Genomic DNA, 25,853 nt, shown 5'->3' on the forward strand with positions numbered 1-25,853 from the left:
TGTTCAGGCGATATGAACCAGACACTATTCTAGGTACTGGGGCTACATCAATGATTAAAACATATAACACACACACACACACACACACACACACATATATGTGTGTGTGTGTGTGATATACATATATAAACATATGAGCTTGTGAAATAGATTCTCATGCATATAGGAGCTCAAATTTCTTTTTGAATGAAAATTCACAGTCATTCAATACTATTTGATTTAATACTGTTTCCAAGACTTAGTGGTAGGTGCTGGAGAAATGCAATAGAATCTCTGTTTTCAAGGAGATTCACATTCCACAAACCCAGAGATAACATAAGTAAAAATGTGAGCTAACACACTTTCTAAGCTTTCAATATCATTTTTCACAGCATAAGATCCTAAAGCAGTAGTAAAAAACGGTTAGAAGAATTCAGATAAAAGATCAGAATGGGTTTATAGGATTAGGGAAACAGGTCGCTTTTAGACCACGAAGGACAAGTAGCACTGTGACAGGAGATGGGGAAGCCATTAATATGATTAATTTTATGTGTCAGCTTGGTTGGGTCACAGTAACCATTTGAATCAGTAAGCTTTGAGTAAAGCATTATTCTCCAAAATATGGGTGGCCCTCACCCAGTTAACTGCTTTAATAGGAAAAGGCTAACCTTCCCTGAGGAAGAGAGAATTCTACCAACAGACCACCCTTGGAATTGAACTGCTGCTCTTCCCTGGGGAGTCTCCAGTTCGCAGGCCTACCTATGGATTTTGAGCTTGCCAGTCACCAGGACCATGTGAGCTAAGTCCTTAAAATCTCTCTCTCTAGCTAGACGGACAGGGATAGAACACGTCACTCTCCCTGAACTGGTTCCATTGCTCTTACAAGAAATTTTGAGCTCCGTATTATATCCTTGCTATAAGGTCCTCCAGGATTTGGACAGGGAGAGAGCGAGTGAGGGAGAGGGATTGAGGGAGAGATTTTTTTTTCTTTCATTTGATATGTAGGAGTGGTGTGGGTCTGGATGGCGGGGCAAGGCCAGGATGGGCTGTGATGTGCTGAGCGTCAGAGGTGGCTCAGAGGACGGCTGAACCAGGCCTGCGGACTGCGGGGGTGAACCACTCTCCCCAGAGGCAGGCCGGTCTCGGTCTCGCGGGATCTCGGAGCTACTCCATGGGAGCCCAGCGCCCGCGGGGGATTCCTGTGATGAGAAACACCTGGGTGCCCCAAGTGCAGAGACCGTCTTCCCAGGCTTGTCCGTAAGGAGTCTGGCTCACGCCACCTATCAAGCAAATGTGCACATACATGCATATTACGTTGGTTCTGTTTCTCTGGAGAACCCTGACTAATGCGCATTCGAAAAGGAAGTCAGTCAGTAAAAGAGAAGCGCGCAGCCGGGGGTTACCACTGGGTCTGCGTATGTGTGTTTTTATATGCGGTGTGAATAAGTCAAAATGAAGGGACCGGAAAGATCCACTTGAGGAGAAGATGAGTATTAAATTAGACTTACAGCACAGAATTATGTGATAATTGCATCTTTGCTCCTGTGGGAACTCAGGAACCAGGGCAGTTTTTGGTGACAAAGGAACTCTAAGCCTGTGTTCTGTTAATTCACCAAGTAATTATGCTTCTTAAAATGATGATTTTTTTTTTAAAAAAGATTTTATTTATTTGAGAAAGAGAGAGAGAGTGTGTGTGCATGAGCAGAGGGGAGGGGCAGAGAGAGAGGGAGAAACAGGCTCCCTGTTGAGCAAGGAGCCTGATGTGGGACTCCATCCCAGGACCCTGAGACTATGACCTGAGGTGAAGGCAGATGCTTAGCTGACTGAACCACAGAGGCGCCCCCAAAATAATTATTTGTTTTCTCAATATGCATTATCAAGAGATATGAATCTTGATTAATATTAGCTATTTTAACTTTAATTTCTACTATTTAAAAATTTAAAATGTAATATCTTTTATGTAAAAACAAACAAACCTGTGCCCTTGAAATTATTTCCACAAAATCTTTCCTATTATTAAGTTGTTTTAAACATCTAGGATACAAGACTGACTTCTTTTCCTAATGGTCTCTCCCAGGTAAAATTTTAAGAAAATGCTTTTTTAAAAGGAATCACATATTCATGTAGGGAATCTAACAGAGTCTGCAATAGACCTAATAACTACATTTTATTAAAAAATTGCAAAGTAATTTTAATCACCCTTACTCTTCCTCATCTTTAAGCCAATTCTACCTTGCATAGGTGTTTTGAGGGTGAAGTCAAGTAGGTGTGGTGGTTAACTCTTGATGACCTACACTCAAACTTCAACTTTCCCCTTAGGATCATGCTTTGTGTCCTAGACATGGAAATAGAGGACTTAACTCCCCAGCTATGCTGTCCTGGCTGGGCTTTCTTTGCTTTCTCAATCTTCTGCCCATTCACCCTCTCCCATGCCCACCTGTATAGCTCCTTCCCAGTAGTGTGGTCCTAGCATAGTTGGGCTAACACATGTTTGAGATGTTTCCTTCAATATGGCTTGTAATGTGCCTCTTTGTAAATTTGTTCTCTTACTATAATACAATCAACTTCAAAACTGAAATTAAAAATATATGTGGAGAATCCCAAGTAGTTGGAAGTTAAAAAATGTATTTCTGCATGGCCCAAGGATCAAATAATAAGTCATAAGGAAGTCAGAAAATACTTTCAAATTACTGAAGGTGAAAATACAACATGTTAAAATTTGTGGGATGCAGCTAAAACAGTGTTTGAAGATAAATTTTTAACTTTAAATATTTAAAAGAAAAACATATGAAATAAATGACCTAAGGTTACACATCAAAAAAAAACCTAGAAGTTAAATTAAATTCAGGATAAGAAGGAAGAAAATAATAACAGGATCAGAAACCAATAAAACAGAAAATTGATAAATACTAGAAACTTTCAATAAAGTAAAAATCTGATTCTCTAAAAAGATCAGTAATGTTAATAAAATTCTAATTAGATTGATCGATAAAAAAAGAGAGAAAATACAAAATATCAATATCGGGAATGTAAGAGTGGCATGTACAAATACTACAGACATTAAAGGAAAAAAGAAATATTATGAACACATTAATGCCACTGTATTTTAAAAATTTAGTTGAAATGGGCCAATTTCTTGAAAGATACAAATTATCAAAGAAAATTCAAACAGAATTTTACACTCAGTCTGGATTGCTTTATATTAATTAAAGAAATTGAATTCATAATTAACCCCACCTTGCCAATCTCTAAACCCCAGTGGAATCATTGATAAAATCCATCAAACATTTAGGGTAGAAATAAAATCAACTCTATACAAAATCTTGTAGAAAACTGTAGCTGAAAGAGGACTTCTCAATCTATTTTATGTGGCTAGTATTGCCCTAATAACAAAATCAAAAGAACTTCACATGCAAAGAAAATTGCACGTTGATATTCCTCATGAATGCAGATGCAAAAAAAATGTGTGTCCAAATATTTATAAATCAAAGCCATCAATATAGGATATATGTCAAAACAATGACATGTAATGACCAGGAATGCAGAGTCAGTTTACACTTGAAAAATCAATAAATACAATTCCTCATTTTAGCAGTAAAGGAGAAAAGCTGCATGATATCAATAGAGATAGCAAAAGCATTTAAAAAAGCTTAACACATAGTAAAAACTCTTAGGAAAGAATGGATAGAAGGAATTTCCTTCACGTTGATAGAGGGCATTTATAAAAACTTTAGAGTTGAGTTGATACCTAGTAGTGAAAAGTGAATATTCATGCCCTAAGATTGGGAACAAGGCAAAGATATCGCTCTTACTATTTGTATTTAACATTATGTGAGAAGTATACACCTAAAAAGAAAAGCCAAAACTGTAAATTTGTAGGAGAAAGCATAGGAACAAATCTTTGAGTGTAGCACAGAATTCTTGGATAGTACATAACAATAACAATCCATAAATGAAAAAAAAATGAGGAATTTGACTTCATCAAAATTAAAGCTTCAGTTCTTCTAAGAAAACCACAGGTGTCATTTCACATGTCTGACAAAACACTTGTGCCCAGAACATATAAAAATTTCTTAAAACTCAATAATCAGACAACAACCTGACAAAAATACAGACAAGGGATTTGAACTGATAGTTAACCTGAGAAAATAAGCAAATGGGAAATAAGCCCACAAAATGCTTAATTAACATTAGTCACTAGAGTAATAGGAATTAAGGCCACAATGAGATAACACTACATATTCTTTTGAGTGGCTAAAATTGCAAAGACTGATAATATCAGGTACTGGCAAGGATGTGGATTGTTTGGAACTATCATATTTGTGAAAACTCATCAAGTTGTACTGAAATGAATGTTTTATATAAATTATACCTCAATATTGTGGATTTTAATTTTATTTTAACATGTTATTTTGGCATCTACAAAGTGAATATTTTCTAAAGCTTCAATTTATTTACTCTTCCAAATAGAGTTACTTTACCATATTTATGTGCTGTACTAGTTAATACCCAGTTTCAAATTATCATCTAATTTAGTAGTTTTTAGCATTTTTTTCCACACTAGAATTATACACTGGTGCCATAAAGCAATGATTCTTTAATTGGGCTGGGTGGGGTGGGGCATATGAGAAACTTAGGTGAGAGGAAGAGTTTGTAAAGTTATTCGGATGAGTAATATAATATCCTGTTTGGAGGTAATATGCTTGTTCTTTCATTCCAACTGAACTTTACTGAAATGGAGAAAACCAGGACATATGCAGTTAACTCTAGTTCTAAATATACATTGAATTGATTTGGAATTCTGAATGTTTTGAAAGCTAGTTATTCCAATGTCCCTTCTTGTTCAGAGAGATAAGGTCCTAATAGTGGAGATTTAAGCAGCAGAGCGTGATGATTATATTAACCACTAAGATTTAATGTTTACTATCTGTTAGACAGGATTCTGCATATTAGAATAACCATAATAGCTCATTACAACTCGGAACTATAAACATCCCATGATATAGGTGAGAAAATTGTGGCACGTAGAGCTTAAGTAGCAAGTTCCATGTAAATAACCAAGTAAGTGATGGAGTTGGGATTCTGACCTACTTGTCTCTTTTTCCATGTTATGTATGCCGTAGAAAGCCACTCGTTATATATTATCAAGATGATGAACATAACATATAGATGGCAAATGTAGTATTTATGAACTTTTAAATCTAGTGGCAGTGCATTGAAGGTTTAAATGCAGATGGACTGATGTAATATACATTTATTGGGATGAGATAATGGTAGCTGGCAGTTGATGAAAGGTAGAAACATTAGAATTATCATTTCTTATGAGCCTTCCTCTAACTCTAAGTGAAGTCGATTATTTCTTTGTCATTATTACTCTATCTTTGCATTTATTATACTAGATTTTCCATGACTATATTACATGCATTTATTTCCCCCAAAAGTCTGTCAGGACACAGACTTTCATATAAATTTTACTAAATCCATCATTGATCTCTAGCACAGTGCTGAGTATGGAATGTGCAGAGTATATAGTATATATAATTTGTAAATGAATATATAAATAAGTGCAAGAATAAATGTTCATTCATTTTGAGAAAAACCCTGTTTTACTGATTATATGTAAAGGATAAAGTCAGTGTTCAAGCTGACATTGTAAGTCGTTTATTTATCTTTAGTTAACATATCTGTGATGACCATTCCTCTCAAATATTTATAACAGCATCTTCAGTTACTCTGCATATTATGCTGTCCTATGTATGTTAATACCGAACACAGAGCTATGTATTCCACTGCACACTGAGATTCGTAAGGCCACTAGATGGCGCTGGTATATCTTTGTTTTGTAACTCAGGTGTACGTGCGTGCGTGTGTGTATACACGGCTTTGGTAAACGGATTTTATAAAAGATATCAATGAAATTATGTAATTTCTGTGAAAGAAGCAGTATCAGATATCAGCTAATGCCATTAGAGTGTACAGGTTCTGGAGGTAAAGTATTTAGGTTTGAATCCTGACTGTGAAGTGGCAGCTGTGATTGCAAGCAGGTTACTTAACCTCTTTGTATCTGCTTTTCTATCTGTAAAGTGAACGTAACAACACATCTACTTCACTGGTTGATCTAAGTATAAAAATATTTAACTCAAGTGAAATTTTTAAAATATTTTCTGGCACATATTAGGTACTCAAAAACGTCTTTTTATTTTCTTCAGAAACTACTAAATAATTTGCTGCAGATCAAAAATGGCTAATAAAAGACTGTCTCCCTCTCTCACCTCTCTCTCTCCTTCTCTCTCCACATCAGAATTTTGTCTATTAAATTGTATTTCTCACAACTTTTATGCTATCCAATTGTCGGTATATTCTGTTGTCTCTAACTTAGAAATATATCCAGAAACTGAGGATTTCTTACCACTTTCTCTGCTACAACCCTCATCCAGGCATCATCATTACTCCCCTATGTTAATGTAATAGCCTCCAAATGAGTTTTCCTTCTGTCTTTGCACCTTACAGTCTCCCCTCAACACATCCTGACAGTGCAATCCTGTAAAAATAAAAATCACATCAGTCACTCCTCTGCTAGAAATGTCCTTTCCCACTCTACACTCCAGGATAAACTACAACTGCTTTGGTGTAGTTGATCTGAGATTAAGCAATCGTGCCAGGTGTTTTATTTCATGCAAATGCCAATGTCTTTGCAGTGACTCACAAGGTACACAATATGTTCTTGGTCACTTCTCTGCCCTTCTCCCCTACTATTCTCCATGCTCCTGATTTCTCTATTCCACCTACAGCCAGCTTCTTATTGATCCTGGAAGAGCAGACGTATTTTCACCTCAGGGCCTTTGCTTTTGCCTTTTGCTTTTCTGTGAGTGTTCTTTCTCTAGATATCCACATGCATCACCCTTCACTGTCTTCTTAATAAAGCTTGCCTTTGTCACACTATTGTAAATTATACCTGGTTTCCTAATACTTGTTATGTTTCTCACCAGGCTTTATCTTTTTTTCCATAGCACTGTTACTTTCTAACATGACACATTTTACTAATTTTTTTTTAATCTGCCTCGCCCAGGTAGAATGTAAGCTCCATCATGGCAGGGTTTTTGGTCTGTTTTATTCATGGCTATTTCACCAGCCCATAGGACTGTGCCTGCTACATAGTGAGCCCTTAGAAAATTGATACACAATAAATAAATGAATGAAGACTACTTATAATTCAACAATTATTTGTTTGGAGTCATTCTTGGCTATTCAAAGATGAACAAGTGAAGGTCTGTATCCTCAAGCCGTTTTATTTAGTGGAGGGGGCAGAAACACAGGAATTATAATTACCTTGCAATGCAAAATGTGCTAAGTGCTGTCATAGTAGAAATAGTATGGTATTATCAGGATATCTGGAAGGAGATATTACTTTCTGTGGGGAGGATAAATATTGAATAATATGTTTAAATAGCTAAACTCTGCATGTTCAAAGAGGAGCCTTCAAATAGGTGCTCTAATTAAAGCCTTTAATTTTCACTTGGAGTTATATAAATAACTTTGTGGATGCAACCTTTAGAGTGTTACTTTCCCCAGCCTGACTGCCTCTGCTTTCTTGTTTGCCAAAGATTTGCCCTAAAAGGACTCTGTGGGAATCACAGCTTGGCCTTGCATTAAGCTAATGAATACTTGCTTTTCAAATTGAGCTGTTCTGTGCTGCTGATGAAACTGTAGATTACCCATGGTGCAGCTCTTCTGACCACTCCATTTAAACTGAAAGTAAAATGGTCGTTTCTTCTTCCTTGTTCCTCTTACCTTTATATAATTATGTGTAATCGGGGGCAAGAAGTAAACATATGACTAACATGCTTTTCTGAATATGCTCAGGGGAACATTTTTATCTACTCTTAACTTATATGCCTTTTCCTATTATCATAAAAAATACTTGCTCTTTAAACACTCAATGATGTAGGCCCATATAAAGTGTGCCTTAGAATTTCTCTTAATTGAACTTACCCCAATATTCATTGTATAAATACTCACATGATTTTATATTCTATCATAAAAACACGTGTGCAAGTTGCATTGTCATCTCACAGTGGTAAGCGAATATTCTTTTGAACAGCTCCACTTTATAGATGTTTTCACAGTTTACTTAATGATTCAATTTTCAGTAGAAACTTGAGCTAATTTTTGTCTGGTAGTGATGATAATACTTTGGTCTTCTGGAGAAACATAGTATATGAAAGCTAAAGTCCTTGCCCCCCCAAACATTACAATAACAATAACACTAACAACAGTCTTTTAAAAATATATTTAATCTCAGAATAAAGAGAAACCCTTGGGTGTAAAAACCAGGGGATAAATGAAAGCCAGATGATAAGCAAATGAGCTGACCTTGGAGATGACCTTGCAGGTGACTGGGGAGAGTAGGGGTTGGTTTTGATAACTATTTGTTTTGGGTTTCAATGCCCAGTGTGGGACATTATATGAGGACAAGAGAGCATTTATGGGGCCAGTGTAATATAAGGAAGTAAGTCTGAAACCTCTGTGAGGTTGGGAACCTCAAAGGATTATACCCTCAGTAAAAGTATGAACTAGAAAAAAAAAAAAACTACCATTCAGCATTGGAAGATGAGCAGAAAGCTCACCTTTCATTGTCTGGGTTTTAAGTAGAAGGATATTTTCCTTGAGAATTCAGAATAGTAGAGCTGTATTTCCCTTGGGCATGACTTTTAAATTTATTCTACTCTACCCACATGAACTGAGACCTCTATGAAGAGAAATCATCATGAAAATTGGTCCAGGGCTGGTGATTCTCCTGGGATACCAGGAAGAAGCAAATGCCAAACAAATCTAGAGAGATTCTGTGACTCTCCAGGGGAAAAAAAAATCTCACTGAAAAAAAATGAGCATCACTTTAAAAGTGCTCACAATAAAAATATGGTATATACTTAGAACCAATTTTTCCTGGAGGATAGACACCAGACTCTATAAACAGCAGAATTAAAATCTCACTTTGAGACAGTTGATATAAATAGGAAAGAACACTATGAAAAAAAATGACACTTAAAAAGCAAATAAAATTATAGAAATGAAAAGCTTCTAGAATTTAAAAACACAATATATACTTTTAAAGAGTAGCTAATAAATAACTGAATTGGAATTAATAAATTGGAAAACTACCTGAAAAAAATTCTAAGAAGTTTCACAGAAACAGACCAGAAATAGATGATATGAATGTAAGGTTAAGAGACTTGGAAAACTGAATGGCAAGAAAAAACTTTTGTTGGATAGGATATACAGCAGAAGAAAATGTAGACAATACCAAGGAGACACTATTTCAAATAGTATATAGTATGTGAATCCTCAGTTATTTAGATAAAAATGCACAAACCTATTGACTAATCCTGTGAAGCTGCAGAATACCAAAGATAAAAAAAAATCTTAAAAGCAAACAGAGACTAAAAGGTAATCTATAAAGGAAAACTCTAAATGAGAGAAGGAATTTCTCAAAAGTTATCAGTGAAGACCAGAAAAAAATTAAAATTATATCTACAAAGACCTAAGGAAAAGTAATTGGGATTCAGCCAAGAATGCTATAGCCTTCTAAACTAATATTCAACAATGAAGAAAAAAGATAAAAGTATTCTTAAGGAGAAGACTGAAGTAATTTAACAATCATTTGTTATTTCTGGAAAAAATGCTAAGAAATGTCCTTTGGAAAGATGGCACTGAGACCAGAAACATGGAGTTGGATATTAGAATAAAAATGAACAAAGAAATAGAAAATTATGAATAAAACTTAAGAAGCATTAACTTATCAAAAGCATAATAATGATTATTTTGGGGTAGTATAAAACAAGGTAGAATAAAAACATTCAACAATAATAGTATCCTGCCTGGAAAAGTTCCCTAGCTCTTATGTCAGCACAGGTCAAACACGGGGTATTATCACAAAGACACAGCAGCATTGCTACAGAATCCATTTCAAAGGTGAACTCATTAAAAACCTTCTCAAATGCTAGCCAACTCCAAATCAGTCAAAAGGACCAAACACTGCCTATGGCCAGAACAAAATGTGGCTCTGATTACTGAGTCAAGAACTCACAAAGTTGAAATATGGTGTCAGACGTGATGAATTTGCCACTTGATGTAGAACTTTGTGTGGGCCCAAGACATTGAAGTTCATTTGATTGAGGTGAGCACAAGTGACACACAGAAAATAAATATTTTGCTTACTGAGGCAGATCCTCTTTGTTTCCTCATGTGCCCTTGCTTTCCCTCCCTTCTACCCCAGCCTCTACTGCTTTCAGAAGAGAAATAATTAGGAGTGGGACCAAAGTCTTCCTGTCCCATTATGGACTAAAACATTCATAATGTCTGAGTATGCTGGGGGACTTTGGAATGGAAGAACTCAATTTTTTAATGAATGTGTTGGATACAGCTGCCAAGTCAGCATTCTATGTGGACCTGTTGGTTGAATTTAGGTCTTCCCCATGGTACAGTGTTTATTACAAAAGTCACTCAACAATAGACTGGTAGTTAAGCTACTTGATGGATCTTGCATAGTCCCCACCATCCATAGGCTTCTGGTATTGGTGATAATTGATTAACTCAATAAAATTTCTGACTCTGTTTTCTATACCTCTTTCTGATGTACACAGCTTAGTAGGGCAATTAATCACTGAATGCAGTTTTCCCTCCTGGATAATAATCATAATGAAGTGGAGAAGAGGGTTATTGTGATATTTTGATATATTAAAATATATATATATATTTGATCTCTCTTTATATATATATATATCAAGTACTGCTTGATTTTATATATATATATACATTTGGCCTCCATCCCCCATGTCTGGCACAGAGCTCCTAAAATCTTGTACTTTTCCGATAGGACTGAGAGGATAATATTTTGTTATTCATAATAACCCCCTTTCAGTCATTTCTGAGTTCATGCTAATAAGGTGATCTTAGAGGAAGGGGGCTGATTGCCAGAGGATTGGTTTGGAATCCTCAGCCCTACTGATCTCTAGGGAAGAGAGAAGGGCTGGAGATTGACTTATTCACCAGTGACCAGTGATTCAATTAATTGTGCTTATATAGTGAAGCCTGTATAAGAACTCTAAAGAGGTTTGAAGTGCTTTCATGTTGGTGAACGCATCAAGGTTCTGCGGAAGTGACCTGCCATAGAAGGCATGGAAATCCCGCATCCCATCCCACATACCTTGCCTTACACATCTCTGCCATTTTGCTGTTCCTAAGCTGTATCCTTTATAATAACTAGTAATCATAAGTACAGCATTTTTCTGATTTCTGTGAGCCATTCTGGCAAATTATGGAACTCAAGGAAGAAGATGTGGGAGCCTCCAATTACAGCCAGTCAGTCAGATGTACAGGTGACAATCTAGGACATCTGAAGTGGGAGACAATTTTGTGAGACAGCCTCTAACTTGTAGGGTCTATGGTAACACTGGGTAGTATTAGAATTGTTTAGTTTGAGAAAAATAATCCGCACATTTGGTGCCAGAAGTGAAGTGTTGAATTATGGAGAGAGAAAAACAGGAGTTTTTCCCGTATTTATGTAGATCTATTTTGAAAATTTGGGATTTTATCCTGACCATTTCTAGGCATGATGATTCTTTTTTTTCACCTAACATTGTCAACTTCAGGGTGTACTGGCTGGTCTACTCTGTGGGTGGCAGTGTGAGCAAAATTGGGCTCAGGATTTCAAACAATTCTAGTTCAGCCACCAGATTATCTCTGGACTGTCATAGTCCTAGATTATAAGGATAATGATATTTAGTTGAGTACATTGCTTGTGTGACATAATGGCTTTTTAAAAATTTTATAAAAACACCTTTGTCCCTCCTGCATCTGACCCTTCTAAAAGAAAGTTCTGGGTGTGAGTTGGAAAAAATAAGAAAAATGATGAAGTTACAACTATTAGAAAAGTGACAATTTTCTAACGGTGGAGCAAGAACAACAACCTTGGCACCTGGGGAAGGAATACCTACTCACACCACTTTGGTTCTAGAAAGTATTTAGGACAATCTCAACTCACTGGCAAAGTTGTTATGGATGATAGACTTATTCTAGACTTCCTTCTTGTGGGCAAAGGTGAATTCTCTGCCATTGCTAATAGATCTTGCTGTATCTAAATGAAAACTTCAAACCAAGTAGAAAAGTCATTACTAAAACTTAAGAACAAACCACTCAGCTTTTTAAGATAGGCCTTGATGATTTATGGGATTTGTTGAGTTCATTGGGTCCAGGTCCCTATGGGGGCATGGCTGGAATCAATACTGCCAATTGACCTCCCCTTGCTGCGTGGAATCCTTTGATAATTAAATGCTGTATGAGACAAATTGATGGATTTAGTCTCAGCCTTTGTTAGTCAGAATGATAGGAGTGGCTTGGGGATTGGTTTGCTCATAGGAAAAACAGCCAATAATGAAAATGGCATGTAGTAAAATGAACTGAGGGGTGATGTTGTTGGAAGACAATTTTCTGTAGGTCTCATGTTTCTGAATATTACACAGAGGGAGGCACTGACAGCCCTTTGTTCTAGACTAGCTTTCCAAGGATGTTTGTATAGTGAATAGCATCGTAAGATAGAGATGGTGTTTCCCTTATGAGCAAGGGGCAGTCATGCATTCTGATTTAAGATTCTAATCTCATGATTTCTCTTCTGCAGTGCAACTCACTGCTTGTGCAGGTGTTACTTGGTAATCTTTGCCTTGACTTTTGAGATTGAGGCTTAGTGAACTGGTGCAAAAATTCTGATGCTTTGGCAACCACTATGACTGTGAGTGATAAACTGTATTTTGTCTTAAACCCAGGAGTCTCCTGTCTTCTACTAGTATCTATGTTATCTTGGCTGGTTAGCCTGCTATCTTGTATATCAGACTCTCATTACCTTTCACAGTTTTTAACAGAAGATTGTACAACATAATTAGAAATTAATCCATATATTTGGAGAAAATATTTATAATCTACATCACAAGAAATACCTAATGTCCAAATTATGTAAATAACTACAAATCAATAACTGACAAGCTACTGAAAAAAATAAGAGAATATAGAGTTAATTTAAAGAAGGTTGAAAGGAAGAAAGCAGGAGGTTAAAAATCACGAAAAGATTCAACATTACACTTAATCAGGGAAAAATGCAAGTTAAAACCATAATGAGATCCCATTTATATCCATAAAATTGGTCACAACTTCAGAAGTTTTGTGAAGATTTAAGAGAAATGGGAAACATTATATATTTATTGCGGGTGGGAGTGCAAATTTACAGAATTGTTTTAGAGAGTGTTTTGAAGCCTAATTAGATCTGTCTTTAGGAGTATCTAATTTTCTTTCTCCTTTCTTCTTACTTCCCTCCCTCCACCTTCCCTCCTTTCCTCATTTCTTTCCTCCCTCCAGCTCTGTTCCTCCATCCCTCCCTGGAAGAGACGTTATGATATTTTAAAGACAAATAATTGCTCAGGTTGTAACAAGCATATACAGAGGTGTTTCTAAACTTCTAAATTTTTAATTGATTCTATCAAAAATTTTCTTGCAATTATAAATTATTTTCCTGGTAGTTAAGTTTCACCAAAAGGAGTATATCTAATCCATTATATATTTGAAAGATAAGGTAGTTGTACATTTTAAATTACCTAATTCATGCTTATAAAAATTGATCTATGATAAATTGTGTAATGAATTTAAGCTTTTGAGGCTAAAACTACATCCATCCCTCACTTCTAAAGTAAAAGTTAGGATAGAGGAAAAGATACCACACATATTGCTGGTGCTAGTGACATAATACTACCTCTAAAGTAGCTAAGGTAATTTCTAGCCAGCTACTTCCTAGGTATGTTGATAGTTCAAGATTGTAGATTTAACCATGAAGCTGAGACACAATAAGAAAAAAAGTGTTATGAGAACAAGATGGGTCTGAAGAGTGAACTTGAACTCCTCACATGTTCACATGTCTTTTTTTTCCCCAAAATTTTATTTAAATCCTAGTTAGTCAGCATACAATGTAATAATTGATTTCAGGAATAGAATTTAGTGATTCATCACTTACGTATAACACCCCAGTGCTCATCATAACAAGTGCCCTCCTTAATACTCATCACCCATTTAGCCCACCCCCCCATCCACCTACCTCCATCAGCCCTCACTTTGTTCTCTAACATCTCTATCATCTCTCTCTCTCTTTTCCCCTTCCCTTTTGTTTATCATATATGAGTGAAATGATATGGCATTTTTCTTTCTCTGACTGACTTATTTCACTTAGCATAATACACTCTAGCTCCATCCATGTTATTGCAAATGGCAAGATTTCAGTCTTTTTGATGGCTGAGTAATATTCCATTGTGTACATACACCACATCTACTTTATCCATTAATCACTCAGTGGACACTTGGGCTCTTTCCATAGTTTGGCTATTGCTGATAATGCTGCTAACTAACATCGGGATGCATGTATTCCTTTGAATCTCTATTTTTATATCCTTTGGGTAATTACCTACTATTACAATTGCTAGATCATAGGACAGTTCTATTTTTTAACTTTTTGAGGAACCTCCATACTTTTTTCTTTGTGTCTGAATCAGTTTGCATTCCCACCAAAAGTACAAGAGTATTCCCCTTTCTCTGCATCCTTACCAACATCTGTTTTTTTCCTGTGTTGTTAATTTTAGCCATTCCGACATGTGAGAGGTGGGATCTCATTGTGGTTTTGATTTCTATTTCCCTGATGATTAGTGACGTTGAGCATCTTTTCATGGGTTTGTTAGCCATCTGGATGTCTTCTTTGGAAAAATGTTTATTCATGTCTTTTGTCCATTTCTTAATTGGATTATTTGTATTTTGGGTGTTGGGTTTGATAAGTTCTTTATAGATTTTGGATACTAACCCTTCATTAGATATTATTTGCAAATATCTTCCATTCCATAGACTGCCTTTTAGTTTTGTTGATTGTGTCTTTCACTGTGCAGAGACTTTCTATCTTCATGGAGTCCTAATAGTTTATTTTTGTTTTTGTTTTCCTTGCTTCCAGCAATGGGTCTAGTAAGAAGCTGCTATGGCCAATGTCAAAGAGACTGCTGCCTCTGTTCTCCTAGTATTTTGATAGTTTCCTGTCTCACATTTAGGTCTTTCATTCATTTTGAATATATTTTTGTGTATGGTATAAGAAAGTGGTCCTGTTTCATTCTTTTGCATGTTGCTGTCCAGTTTTCCCAACATCATTTATTGAGGAAACTGTCCTTTTTCCATTGGATATTCTTTCCTTCTTTGTCGAAGATTAGTTGACCATGTAGTTGTGGGTCCATTTCTGGGTTTTCTATTCTGTTCCATTGATGTATGTGTCTGTTTTTGTGCCAGTACCATACTGTCTTGATCACTATAGCTTCGTAGTCTGTACCTTGAAGTCTGGGAATTCTGATGCCTCCAGCTTTTCTTTTCTTTTTCAGAATTGTTTTGACTATTTAGGGTCTTTTGTGGTTCCACACAAATTTTAGGATTGCTTTTTCTAGGTCTGTGAAAAATGCTGTTGGTATTTTGATAGGGATTGCATTAAATGTATAGATTGCTTTGGGTAATATAAACATTTTACAATGTTTATTCTTCCAATCCATGAGCATGGAATGTTTTCCCATTTCTTTGTGTCTTCCTCAATTTCTTTTATAAGTGTTTTATAGTTTTCAGAGTACAGATTTTTACCTCTTTAGTTAGGTTTATTCCTAGGTATTTTGTTTTTGGTGCAATTGTAAATGAGATTGATTCCTTTATTTCTTTTTCTGCTGCTTCATTTTTGGTGTATAGAAATGCAACAGATTTCTGTACATTGATTTTCTATCCTATGAATTTGCTGAATTCATGCATTAGTTGTAGCAATTTTTTGATGGAGTCTCTACATAGAGTCGTATTTGTCATCTGCAAGTAGCAAAAGTTTGACTTCTTCCTTGTTGATTTGGATGCCTTTTATTTCTTTGTGTTGTCTGATTGCTGAGGCTAGGACTTCCTGTACTATGTTAAATAGTAACGGTGAGAGTGGACATCTCTGTCCTGTTCCTGATTGTAGAGGAAAAGCTCTCAGTTTTCCCCATTGAAGATGATATTAACTGTGGGTCTTTTGTATATGGCTTTTATGATATTGAGGTATGTTCAATCTATACCTGCTTTGCTGAGGGTTTTTATCAAGATAGGATATTGTATTTTGTCAAATGCTTTTTTTTCATCTATTGAAGGATCATATATGGTTCTTACCTTTCTTTTATTAATGTGGTGTATCACATTGATTGATTTGTGAATATTGAACTACCCCTGCAGCCCAGGAATCAATCCCACTTGGTCGTGGTGAATAATCCTTTTAATGTACTGTTGGATTTGATTTGTTAGTATCTTATTGAGAATTTTTGCATCCATGTTCATCAGGAATATTGGTCTGTAATTCTCCTTTTTAGTGGAGTCTTTCTCTGGTTTTGGAATCAAGGTAATGCTAGCCTCATAGAATGAGTTTGGAAGTTTTCCTTCCATTTCAATTTTTTACAACAGTATGAGAGGAATAAGTATTAACTCTTTTTTGAATGTTTTACAGAATACCTCTGGGAAACCATATGGCCTTGGACTTTGTTGGTAGATTTTTGATTACTGATTCAATTCCTTTGCTGGTTATGGGTCTATTCAGGTTTTCTATTTCTTCCTGCTTCAGTTTTGGTAGTTTGTATGTTTCTGGAATTTGTCTATCTCTTCCAGATTACCTAGTTTGTTGGCAAATAATTTTTCATAATATTTTCTTGTAATTGTATTTCTGTGGTGTTGGTTGTGATCTCTCCTCTTTCATTCATGATTTTGTTTATTTGGATCCTTTCTCTCATCTTTTTGATAAGTCTGGCTAGGGATTTATCAATTTTATTAATTCTTTCAGAGAACCAGCTCTTAGTTTTATTGATCTGTTCTACTGTTTTGTTTGTTTGCTTGTTTGTTTCTATATATTTATTTCTTCTCTAGTCTTTATTATTTCCTTTCTTCTGCTGGATTTAGGCTCTATTTGCTGTTCCTTTTCTAGCTCCTTAAAGAATAAAGTTAGGTTGTGTATTTGAGACTTTTCTTGCTTCTCAAGGTAGGCCTGTATTACAATATATTTCCCTCTTAAGACTACTTTTGCTGTATCCCATGGGTTTTAGACTGTCATCTTTTCATTTTCATTTGCTTCAGTGTATTTTTAAATTTCTTCTTTCATTTTCTGGTTAATCCATTCATTTTTCAGTACGATATTTTTTACTCTCCATGTATTTTTGGTCCTTCCAAATTTTTTTCTTGTGGTTGACTTCAAGTTTCATAGCGTTGAGTTCTGAAAATATGCATGGTATGATCTCAGGCTTGTTGAGGACTGATTTGTGACCCAGTATGTGATCTGTTCTGAAGAATGTTCCATGTGCACTGAAAAAAAATGTGTATTCTGCTGCTTTAGGATGAAATGTTCTGAATAGATCTGTTAAGTCCACCTGGTCCAGTGTGTCATTCAAAGCCACATTTCTTCGTTGATTTTCTGCTTAGATGATCTGTCCATTGCTGTGAGTGGGGTATTAAAGTCCCCTAATATTATTTTATTGTTTTCAATGAGTTTCTGTATGTTTGCTATTAATTGATTTATATATTTGGGTACTCCCAAGTTGGGGGCAAAAATATTTACAGTTGTTAGATCTCCTTGATGGAAAGACCCCTTAATTATGATATAATGTTCTTCTTCATCTCTTGTTCTCTTTGGTTTAAAATCTAGTTTGTCTGATATAAGTATGTCTACTCTGGCTTTCTTTTGGTGTCCACTAGCATGACAGATGGTTCTCCATTCCCTCACTTTCAATCAGCAGATGTCTTCAGGCTGAAATGAGTCTCTTCTAGGCAGCATATAGATGGGTCTTGTTTTTTTATCCATTCTGATACTCTGTGTCTTTTGATTCAAGCATTTAGTCTATTTACATTCAGAGTGATATTGAAAGATATGAATTTAGTGACATTGTGTTAACTGTAAAGTTGGCGTTTGTGGTGATATTCTCTGTTTCTTTCTAGTCTTTGTTTCTTCCCCTGCCCCCAACCCAAAGAGTCTACTTTAATATTTCTCGCAGGGCTGATTTAGTGGTCATGAACTCCTTTAGTTTTTGTTTGTCTAGGAAACACTTTATCTCTCCCTGTATTCTGAATGACAGCCTTGCTCCATAAAGTATTCTTGGCTGTATATTTTTCCCATTCAGCACATTGAATATATCAAGCCACTTTCTTCTGGCCTGCAAGTTTCTTTGGACAGATCTGCTGCAAACCTGATTTGTTTTCCATTGTAGATTGAGGACTTTTTTTTCCCTTGCTGTTTTCAGGATTCTTTCCTTGTCTGTGAATTTTGTGAATTGGACTATAATACATCTTGGTGAATGCTGGCTTTTGTTGAATTTAATGGGAGTTCTCTGTGCTTCTTGGATTTTGATGTCTGTTTCCTTCCCAGGATTAGGGAAGTTTTCAGCTATAATTTGCTTTAAATAAACCTATGCTCCTTTTTCATTCTCTTCTTCTTCTGGGACTCCTAAGATATGATTGTTATTATGCTTTAAGGAGTCACTGAGTTCCCAAGTCTACATTTGATCCAATACCTTTCTTTCCTTTTTTCCCAGCTTCATTATTTTTCATAATTTTATCTTCCTTATCACTGACTCATTCCTCTGGTTCATCCTTCCTCATCATTGCATCCATTCAGTTTTGCATCTCGGTTATAACATTTTCTATTTTGGCCTGACTAGTTTTTAGTTCTCTTATCTTTTCAATAAGGGATTCTCTAGGGTCTACTTTGCTTTCTTCAAGCCCAGCTAGGATCCTTATAATTATTGTTTTAAATTCTGGTTGAGACATCTTACTTGCATTTGTTTGCTTAAATCCTGGCCATGACTTCCTATTCTTTCTTTTGGGGTAAATTCCTCCATCTTGTCATTTTGTCTGGGTCACGGTTTTTGTGTGTGTGTGTTTGTTGTTTGTGTGTGATTGTTAGGAAAGCCTGTTGTATACCTGCTCCTGAGAGTAATGGCTATATTAAGAAGAAGAGGTCCACCAAAAAACAAAAACAAAAACAAAAACAAATAAAAAAACTAGATCCTAGGTGTGTTTTGGTCTGCTTATCAAAAGGAGCTAGATCACACACCCTCCCCCCAAAATGGAAGCTAGATTCTATTTCCTGTAGAGCTGAAGTTTTGTAGCACTCTATGATCAGTAGACTTGATGCTTGCAAGGGGTTTGTTCTAGTCTTATGGGGGTGGGGCCTGTTGTGCTGATTCTCAGGTGGACTTGCCCTAGTGGAGATACACCTGAAGGGCACACGGGGGTGGGGCTTATGTAAGTGGCTCCAGCCTCCATTGGGTGGCACTGTTTTACTCACTGAAATCATTCAGTGCTGGGGGGATGGTGGGAAATGATGTTGCCCTGCTCTCACTCTCTTATCCAAGAGCAGGGAGTTCACATCTGCCACTCTTCAGGAGGCCCTCACTGAAGAGCAAATAAACACCTCTCTTGTGTCCCTAGCTTCTGTCAAATCCCTGCCTTCACTCTGCCTATGTCGGAGCTGTCCATCTGCCAGATGGCACAGTACTTCTGTATTTTATCTCAGGCACACAGCTGAGTTTCACTACTCCAAATTTTAGAGATCTGTGGGGTAAAGACCCATACTGATCCTCGGGGAGGGTCTCCCTGCACTGTAGCTGGTGCCGGTTTATCCCAGAAATCAGTTGTGCAACCAGCAACCATTCAAAGTTTTTTTTTAATATTTATTTATTTGAGAGAGAAAGAGAGCAAGCACGAGTGGGGGGGGGGAGGGGTAGAGGGATAGGGAGAAACAGAATCCCCAGTGAGCAGGGAGCTTGAGGTGGGGCTCGATCCCAGGACCCTGGGATCGTGACCTGAGCCAAAGGCAGATGCTTAACTGACTGGGCCACCCAGGCACCCCTTAACCATTCTAAGTTTATGGTAAAGCACAGCCAAAAAGCTGGCACCAAGGTTTGCTGTCCCCAGCCGGTGTTTTTTTTCCTATGCTAGGGAACAAGGCAGCATGTTGGCACCACCAGTTCTTTTGTCCCTAGAGAGGCTATTCCACCACTCCCAAATGCATTCAAAGCAGGGGAACTGTTTCTCCCTGTGTAGCCCAGGGTATCCTCTGACCATGCTGCCCACTCCTAGGTCTCCACCTTCCTTTCCCACCAGAGCACTGCCAAGACCACCAGGCATGACCCTGGTGATGGTGTGGACCACCAAAATTTAAGACTTTGTGCTCCACTGTTTATAAAACCTGCAGTGGATACTCCCTCTCCTTTTTCCAGTCAATGATTTTAGGGAAGAATTTTTCTTGTACAATCCCCTGTGCATGCTTTCTCTCTCTCTCTCTCTTTTTCTCTCTCACTGCTCTGTGATCAGGGCTCCCTCTCCTTTGCAGGACCAGTTTCTGCCTTCCACGATGTGGCTGATTTTCTATCTCTAGTTGTGTAGTTTTGCCCTCTTAGTCCTCAGATCAATTTCTTCGATGTTCAGAATGATTTGATATTTAACTAGCTGTGTTTGAGGGATGAGGCAAAGCTTAGGGTACCCCTAATCTTCTATCATCTTAAGTTCTCCCCACATCTCTGTATTGAGTATCAGCTGCATTAGTCTGCTCAGGTTGCCCTAACAGCTTACCATAGACAGGATGATTTAAACAAAGAAATTTTCTTACAGTCTGAAGTCTGGCAGTCCCAGATCAAGGCACTGGCAGGGCTGGTTTCTAGTGAGGCATCTTTTTTGGGCTTACAGATGGCTGCCTTCTTGTTGTTTCCCCACACGGTCTTTCTTTTGTGCATGCAGTGCCAGTATCTCTTTCTCTTCTTTTAAGAACACCAGTCCTTTAGGATTAGGGCCCCACCCTTATGACCTCATTTAACCTTAATCATCTCCTTAAATGCCCTATTTTCAAATACAGTTACTTTGGGAGATTAGGGCTTCAACATTTAAATTTTGAGGGGCTGCAGTTGAGTCTGTAACACCAACTACATGCCTGCCACTGTCATAAGTGCTTTGGTCACATTAGTGAACAAAACAAAGATTCTTCTCCTTGTGGGGCTTAAATTAGGGAGAGGTGGCAAACAATAAATAATAATTATGTATAAATAAATTATGTAGTATGTTAGAAGGCAGTGAGTGTTATAGAAAAAAGCAAAATAACAGGTGAAAGGGATCTGGGGTGCTGGCATAGGCTTTGGGGTGGGTGACAGTTTTAAACAGGCCTTCTTGAGTAGCTGGCATTGTGCAAAGCCTTGAAGAATACGAGGGAGTTAACAGTATAGTACCTGCTCTTGTTAAATCTGGTGTTTATTCAGTTAAGAACAACAGGCATTACTGAGCAACTTTGAAAGACATGATGTAGAGTCCGATAACCTTGGTTTAAGTTCTAACTTTGTGTGGCTCAGGGCAACTTAGCCTCTGCACTAAATTTTATAACCAACACCACAATTTTAATGAATTCTAGATGCTAGGATATTTCAGAGTTGATTATTCCTGGTTCAGATGAAAACTGAGAGAATAAATTACTGCAAGGTAATTTGAACCCCATTCAGGAATCACTGTTTAATTGCTAAACTTATCAGATATGTGTAGTTTCTCTGCCCAGCCCCAGAGGTGTTTCGTTGTTTCCTTGGTTTCACTGCACCGGCTATAGCATTGTACTTACTTTGGTGTGGAGGATCAGGAGGGACCCTTTAATTATGTTGATAAACATGTCAATCAGAGGCATTCCAAAAGACTTTTCATTTGAGTGTAGGGATTAGTGTGCTTTGGGTGAGGAAAAGATGTTGATGAAATTCAGGCGCTCTTCACTAATGTAAAATATCAAGTAATAAGTATTTATGGAGCATGCCTAGACTTGCACTTTGCTCAGCAGCTAAAAAAAAATAATTCTATCAAATCTTAATTATCCATATTAATAAAAAATAAAAATACCGAAGACTAATATACAGGAAATCTATACACTCTTACCACAGAAAGGGAAAGATAGCAAAAGACAGCAAAAGTATAAAGTGGATAATACAGGGATGTCCCCTTCTCTTTTATAAACAAAAATGTAAATAGGCAAAATATACTTTCTTAGATGCCCTTTTTCTGTAAATGAAATTCATCTTCTGTGTTAGACCCTGGGCTGAGCTCTGGAGGGATAGCAGCAAATAACCTGGTCCCTGATTTTCTAGGGGATTATAGTCTAGTCATCAAGAGAAAAAAGCAAACCAACACAACCCAGTGTGGCAAGGCCATGGTAGCAGTATGCACAGGGAATTCTGGGACCCCGGCAGGAAGCATCTAGCCCAGGGCAGAGGGTGAATGTGACAGGTAAGGAAGGTAAGGAAGAGCATCTAGCCCAGGGCAGAGTGTAAATGTGACAGGTAAGGAAGGTAAGGAAGAGCAGCCAAAACTATGCTTTCACATTGTAATTCAACAAACATAATTAGGCAATCTTGACATGTTAGATGGACATTTGTGCAAAACTTTCTGGATGAAGTGCATTCCAACTTTTGGGGATTTAGATTCTGGTAAAGGGACACACATATAAACAAGCTCATAATGTGTCAATAGGTACTGAGGGGGAATGTAAAGAATGCAGTAGCAGCATGAGTCCGTTCCACTCTGTTTAGGGTTAGTGGTGTGAGGAAGTGTGCAATCTCTGGGAAGATGAGCAAGTGTGCATCTTGTGGAGGTGGGGAGTCAGGCCATTGAAGTAGATGAAATACCCTGATTAAAAGTGCGGGAGCAGGCACAGTTCATTTGTAGAAGTACAAGTAGTTGCAGTTGATGGTGTGTGAAGAAGAGGGAAAGTGAATAAAGTGGAGAACAGAAACAGTAAGCAAGGCTTTGTATGTGCTGGGAAGGTATTGGTTTATTCCATGGACCTGTGGATATTTGTAAGGCAGAAATAAAACAAACATTCAGGGACAAAGTGAGGAAAGCAGAACTCTAGATTTGGTATCATTCTGGCTTCAGTGTGGAGGATAGACCAGAGTGGGAAGGCCCGAAGGTAGCAGATACCAGTTAGGAGTTTCACATTAGTCTGGGTACCAAATGAATCAAAACTGTGTAAGTGAGGGAAAAAGAGAGAAATGTGAGAAGAAAAATAATTTTCAAGGCTTGATAATTGATTTATGACAAGAGTATTTTGGAGGAAAGAGGCCAGCATGACTCACTGTCTCCCATTGGTGTGATTGTGTTATTAGCCAAACTTTTCCACACAATATGGATTGTTCAGCAGAAGGTAAGAGTTTAACAAACTTTGAGACCTTTGGGAGTATAAACTGTTTAATGGATTTTACATTCCTTGAGTGTAAGTACCTTATTTCTTAATGTTTTAATCTGTTTTAGTGTAATTTTGTAGAATATAATGAAGTAATGCCTTCAACCTAAATTAACCTCATGTATAAAATGCAAAGATGTATGCAAACCTTTGGGTTAGAAAATACTGAAAAATGACCACTCATAACAGTATGCATATTAAAACAATACTAGATTAATGATGCCACAACTTTTATAGTTTTATGTTCTTTTTCAAGAGAAAACTAGCACTGGTATCATAGGAACATAAGCTACAATAGCTATTTTACCTGGAAAATAAACAAAAGCATAACTGGTTTCCTTCTATGGCTAAATGCAACTAATATAACTAGTAGTGGTAGCTTTTTTGATTATTAATTTATTCTACAACAGAGGGCTATCCTTTATTTCATGTATTATAGCTGTTCAAAGACTGAGGTTTAGAGATGGAGTGAAATTATAAGAGCTAACTCCATAGAGAAAGTTTTATGATAGTGTTTCATCAATAATGCTCAGTTGACAAAGTAATTGCTATTTCAGGCCCTTTTGGCCTGAAGAGTTTTTGTTCTGAATCTGTGGTTTAAATGCATAACAAAAGAAAGGAATCTCTAATGGTACTTGCTTTGAAATTAGAATGTGATTACTTTAAAGCACTATGGATAGTTTTATTGCCTTAAACTATTTTTAACTGCCATTCTTTTTTAATGGTCTCTATAACCGCATGCTGTGAGAAGAAAAACTAGTACAGAATTCACTTTGGTTGAGAGTTAGGTGAAGACCTGTGGAGAATTGCAGGAAAAATCTTATTTTTTTGACCTAGTGATCATTAGCCCTTTCTATGCCTTCCCTAAAGCTTGACACAGGGGTGTTCCCAGCGCAACATTTTTAGCCTAATTGGACCAACTAGCAGTGCAAGACTATCAGAATTTTCATTTTATGAAGCTGAATGATTTTTGAGAAAGGACTGATGGAGTCACTGTAAGTGTGAACATGCCTCTCACATAGATACGTCTTTCTTACATTCCTTGAAACATGTTAGAGGCATAGGAACTGTTTCTGACATACAGTGGAGTCTGAGATCTTTGTAATCTGGGAGACTGAAAAGAGTAACAGTGTCTGTTGTCTGAAAGGGTTGTGATTTCCCAGGAGTTTGCCCTAGAAACAGGTCAAGATGAAGAGCCCTACCCTGCCATACATGCTCTGGTATGCCTCTGCAATCATCAGCCTTTGTGCGTTACAGCGTTGAGTTAGAATGTCGATCAGCATGTCTTTGTCACAGCCTGGAAAAGAGTAATATTTGAAGATTAGTAAAGTTGCTACTCTGTAGTTTGGAAGAACCCATTATCTAAGGATCAAAAACTATGGTGCAGGCATTATCCCTGATGGTACTTTAAAGCAGTGAGCAATTTTAACTAAAATTGGAAATCACAGAGCAACACTTGATGAAAGCTAGGTTCTTCCTATCTTTCGGTTTGGTGCTATGCTTACAGATTTTCCTTTAAAAAGATCCAATTAAAAAATACAGAGGAATAAAAAATATGCTTTTTCTTCAGCCATCTCTCCTACCCACCATAAAAGGTTTCCTTGACCTTCAAGCAAATTAGTATTTAAATGGGTACAACATCTTTCTCATTTTACAGTTAAGGAGATAAAATTTATAATGAACATACATTAAGACAAAAATAACAGCTACAGTTCAAAACCTCAAGAAGGGCGAGTAATGGAGAAGGGATGTATGAAAGTACAAGGGCTGTGTAACCTTCTGAGGGACTGTGTGAACCTCTTATGGTTGGCATGGAATATCCTGTTTATATTTATCCTGTTATAACCAAGGCTGTTTCTGGGCTGTATGAGGCCTTTGTTTCCTTATATGCCAACTCACTGTACTGGTATAACACCTGAATGCATAACTAGTTTAGACAAATTTAGCTCTAATTATAGTCATAGTAGAGTGACCAAAAGGCCTTAGCATTTCCCTCAGCTTGACTAAAATTTAGACAGGGTTCTTTCTGACTGTATGCCCTTGATTCCCCTTTTCTGAGAGCATTAATTTGGAAAACTTGCAATTGTAAATTTTTCTTTACTCCTTTGAGATATAAGTTTGCCAATCACTTGCCAGTTTTACAATCTAGAAATGTCTTTCCCAAAAGATTGGGAGCCATCTCTTTGAAATATAATCATCAAGAAAGATTGAATCCCTATCTCCTAGTATCTGCGGGAGGGTAGGAACCTAACTTTCTTAAGAACTAATTAGCAAACACAGATGGCCTAATCGCATTGATAAACACCCCGAACTCTCAGTGTCTTCCAGTACTTTTCAACTAGTCCTCCACCTCCCCCTGTGCTTAAAAACTCTCTTGCCATTTGTTTCAGAGGAATTGAGTTCTTTCCTCTATTGTTAAAGTCTTGATTTCTGTTGCAATAGTCTTGAATAAAGTCTTCCTTGCCTGTTTAATTCTGTGTTGTACAATTTTTCTTTGATGAAAGTAGATATTTAATGGAGAAGAGGAGAAAAAGGAATTGAAAGTCTAGGATGT

The 25,853-nt window shown here is 37.0% G+C and overlaps 1 protein-coding gene across 2 annotated transcripts in view; it reads right to left on the reverse strand.

Moving 5' to 3' along the window:
* The window catches only part of ANXA10 (annexin A10), a 90,743-nt gene that overhangs the window by 30,521 nt on the left and 34,369 nt on the right, over nt 1-25,853 (reverse strand). For both annotated transcript variants that reach the window (XM_034660163.1, XM_034660162.1), the window contains one exon: nt 24,502-24,596. In XM_034660163.1, the coding sequence (XP_034516054.1) occupies nt 24,502-24,596 (95 nt within the window). The remainder of the gene's footprint in view (nt 1-24,501; nt 24,597-25,853) is intronic.

Source organism: Ailuropoda melanoleuca, chromosome 5 (assembly GCF_002007445.2).
Source record: "Ailuropoda melanoleuca isolate Jingjing chromosome 5, ASM200744v2, whole genome shotgun sequence".
Taxonomy (NCBI): Eukaryota; Metazoa; Chordata; class Mammalia; order Carnivora; family Ursidae; genus Ailuropoda; species Ailuropoda melanoleuca.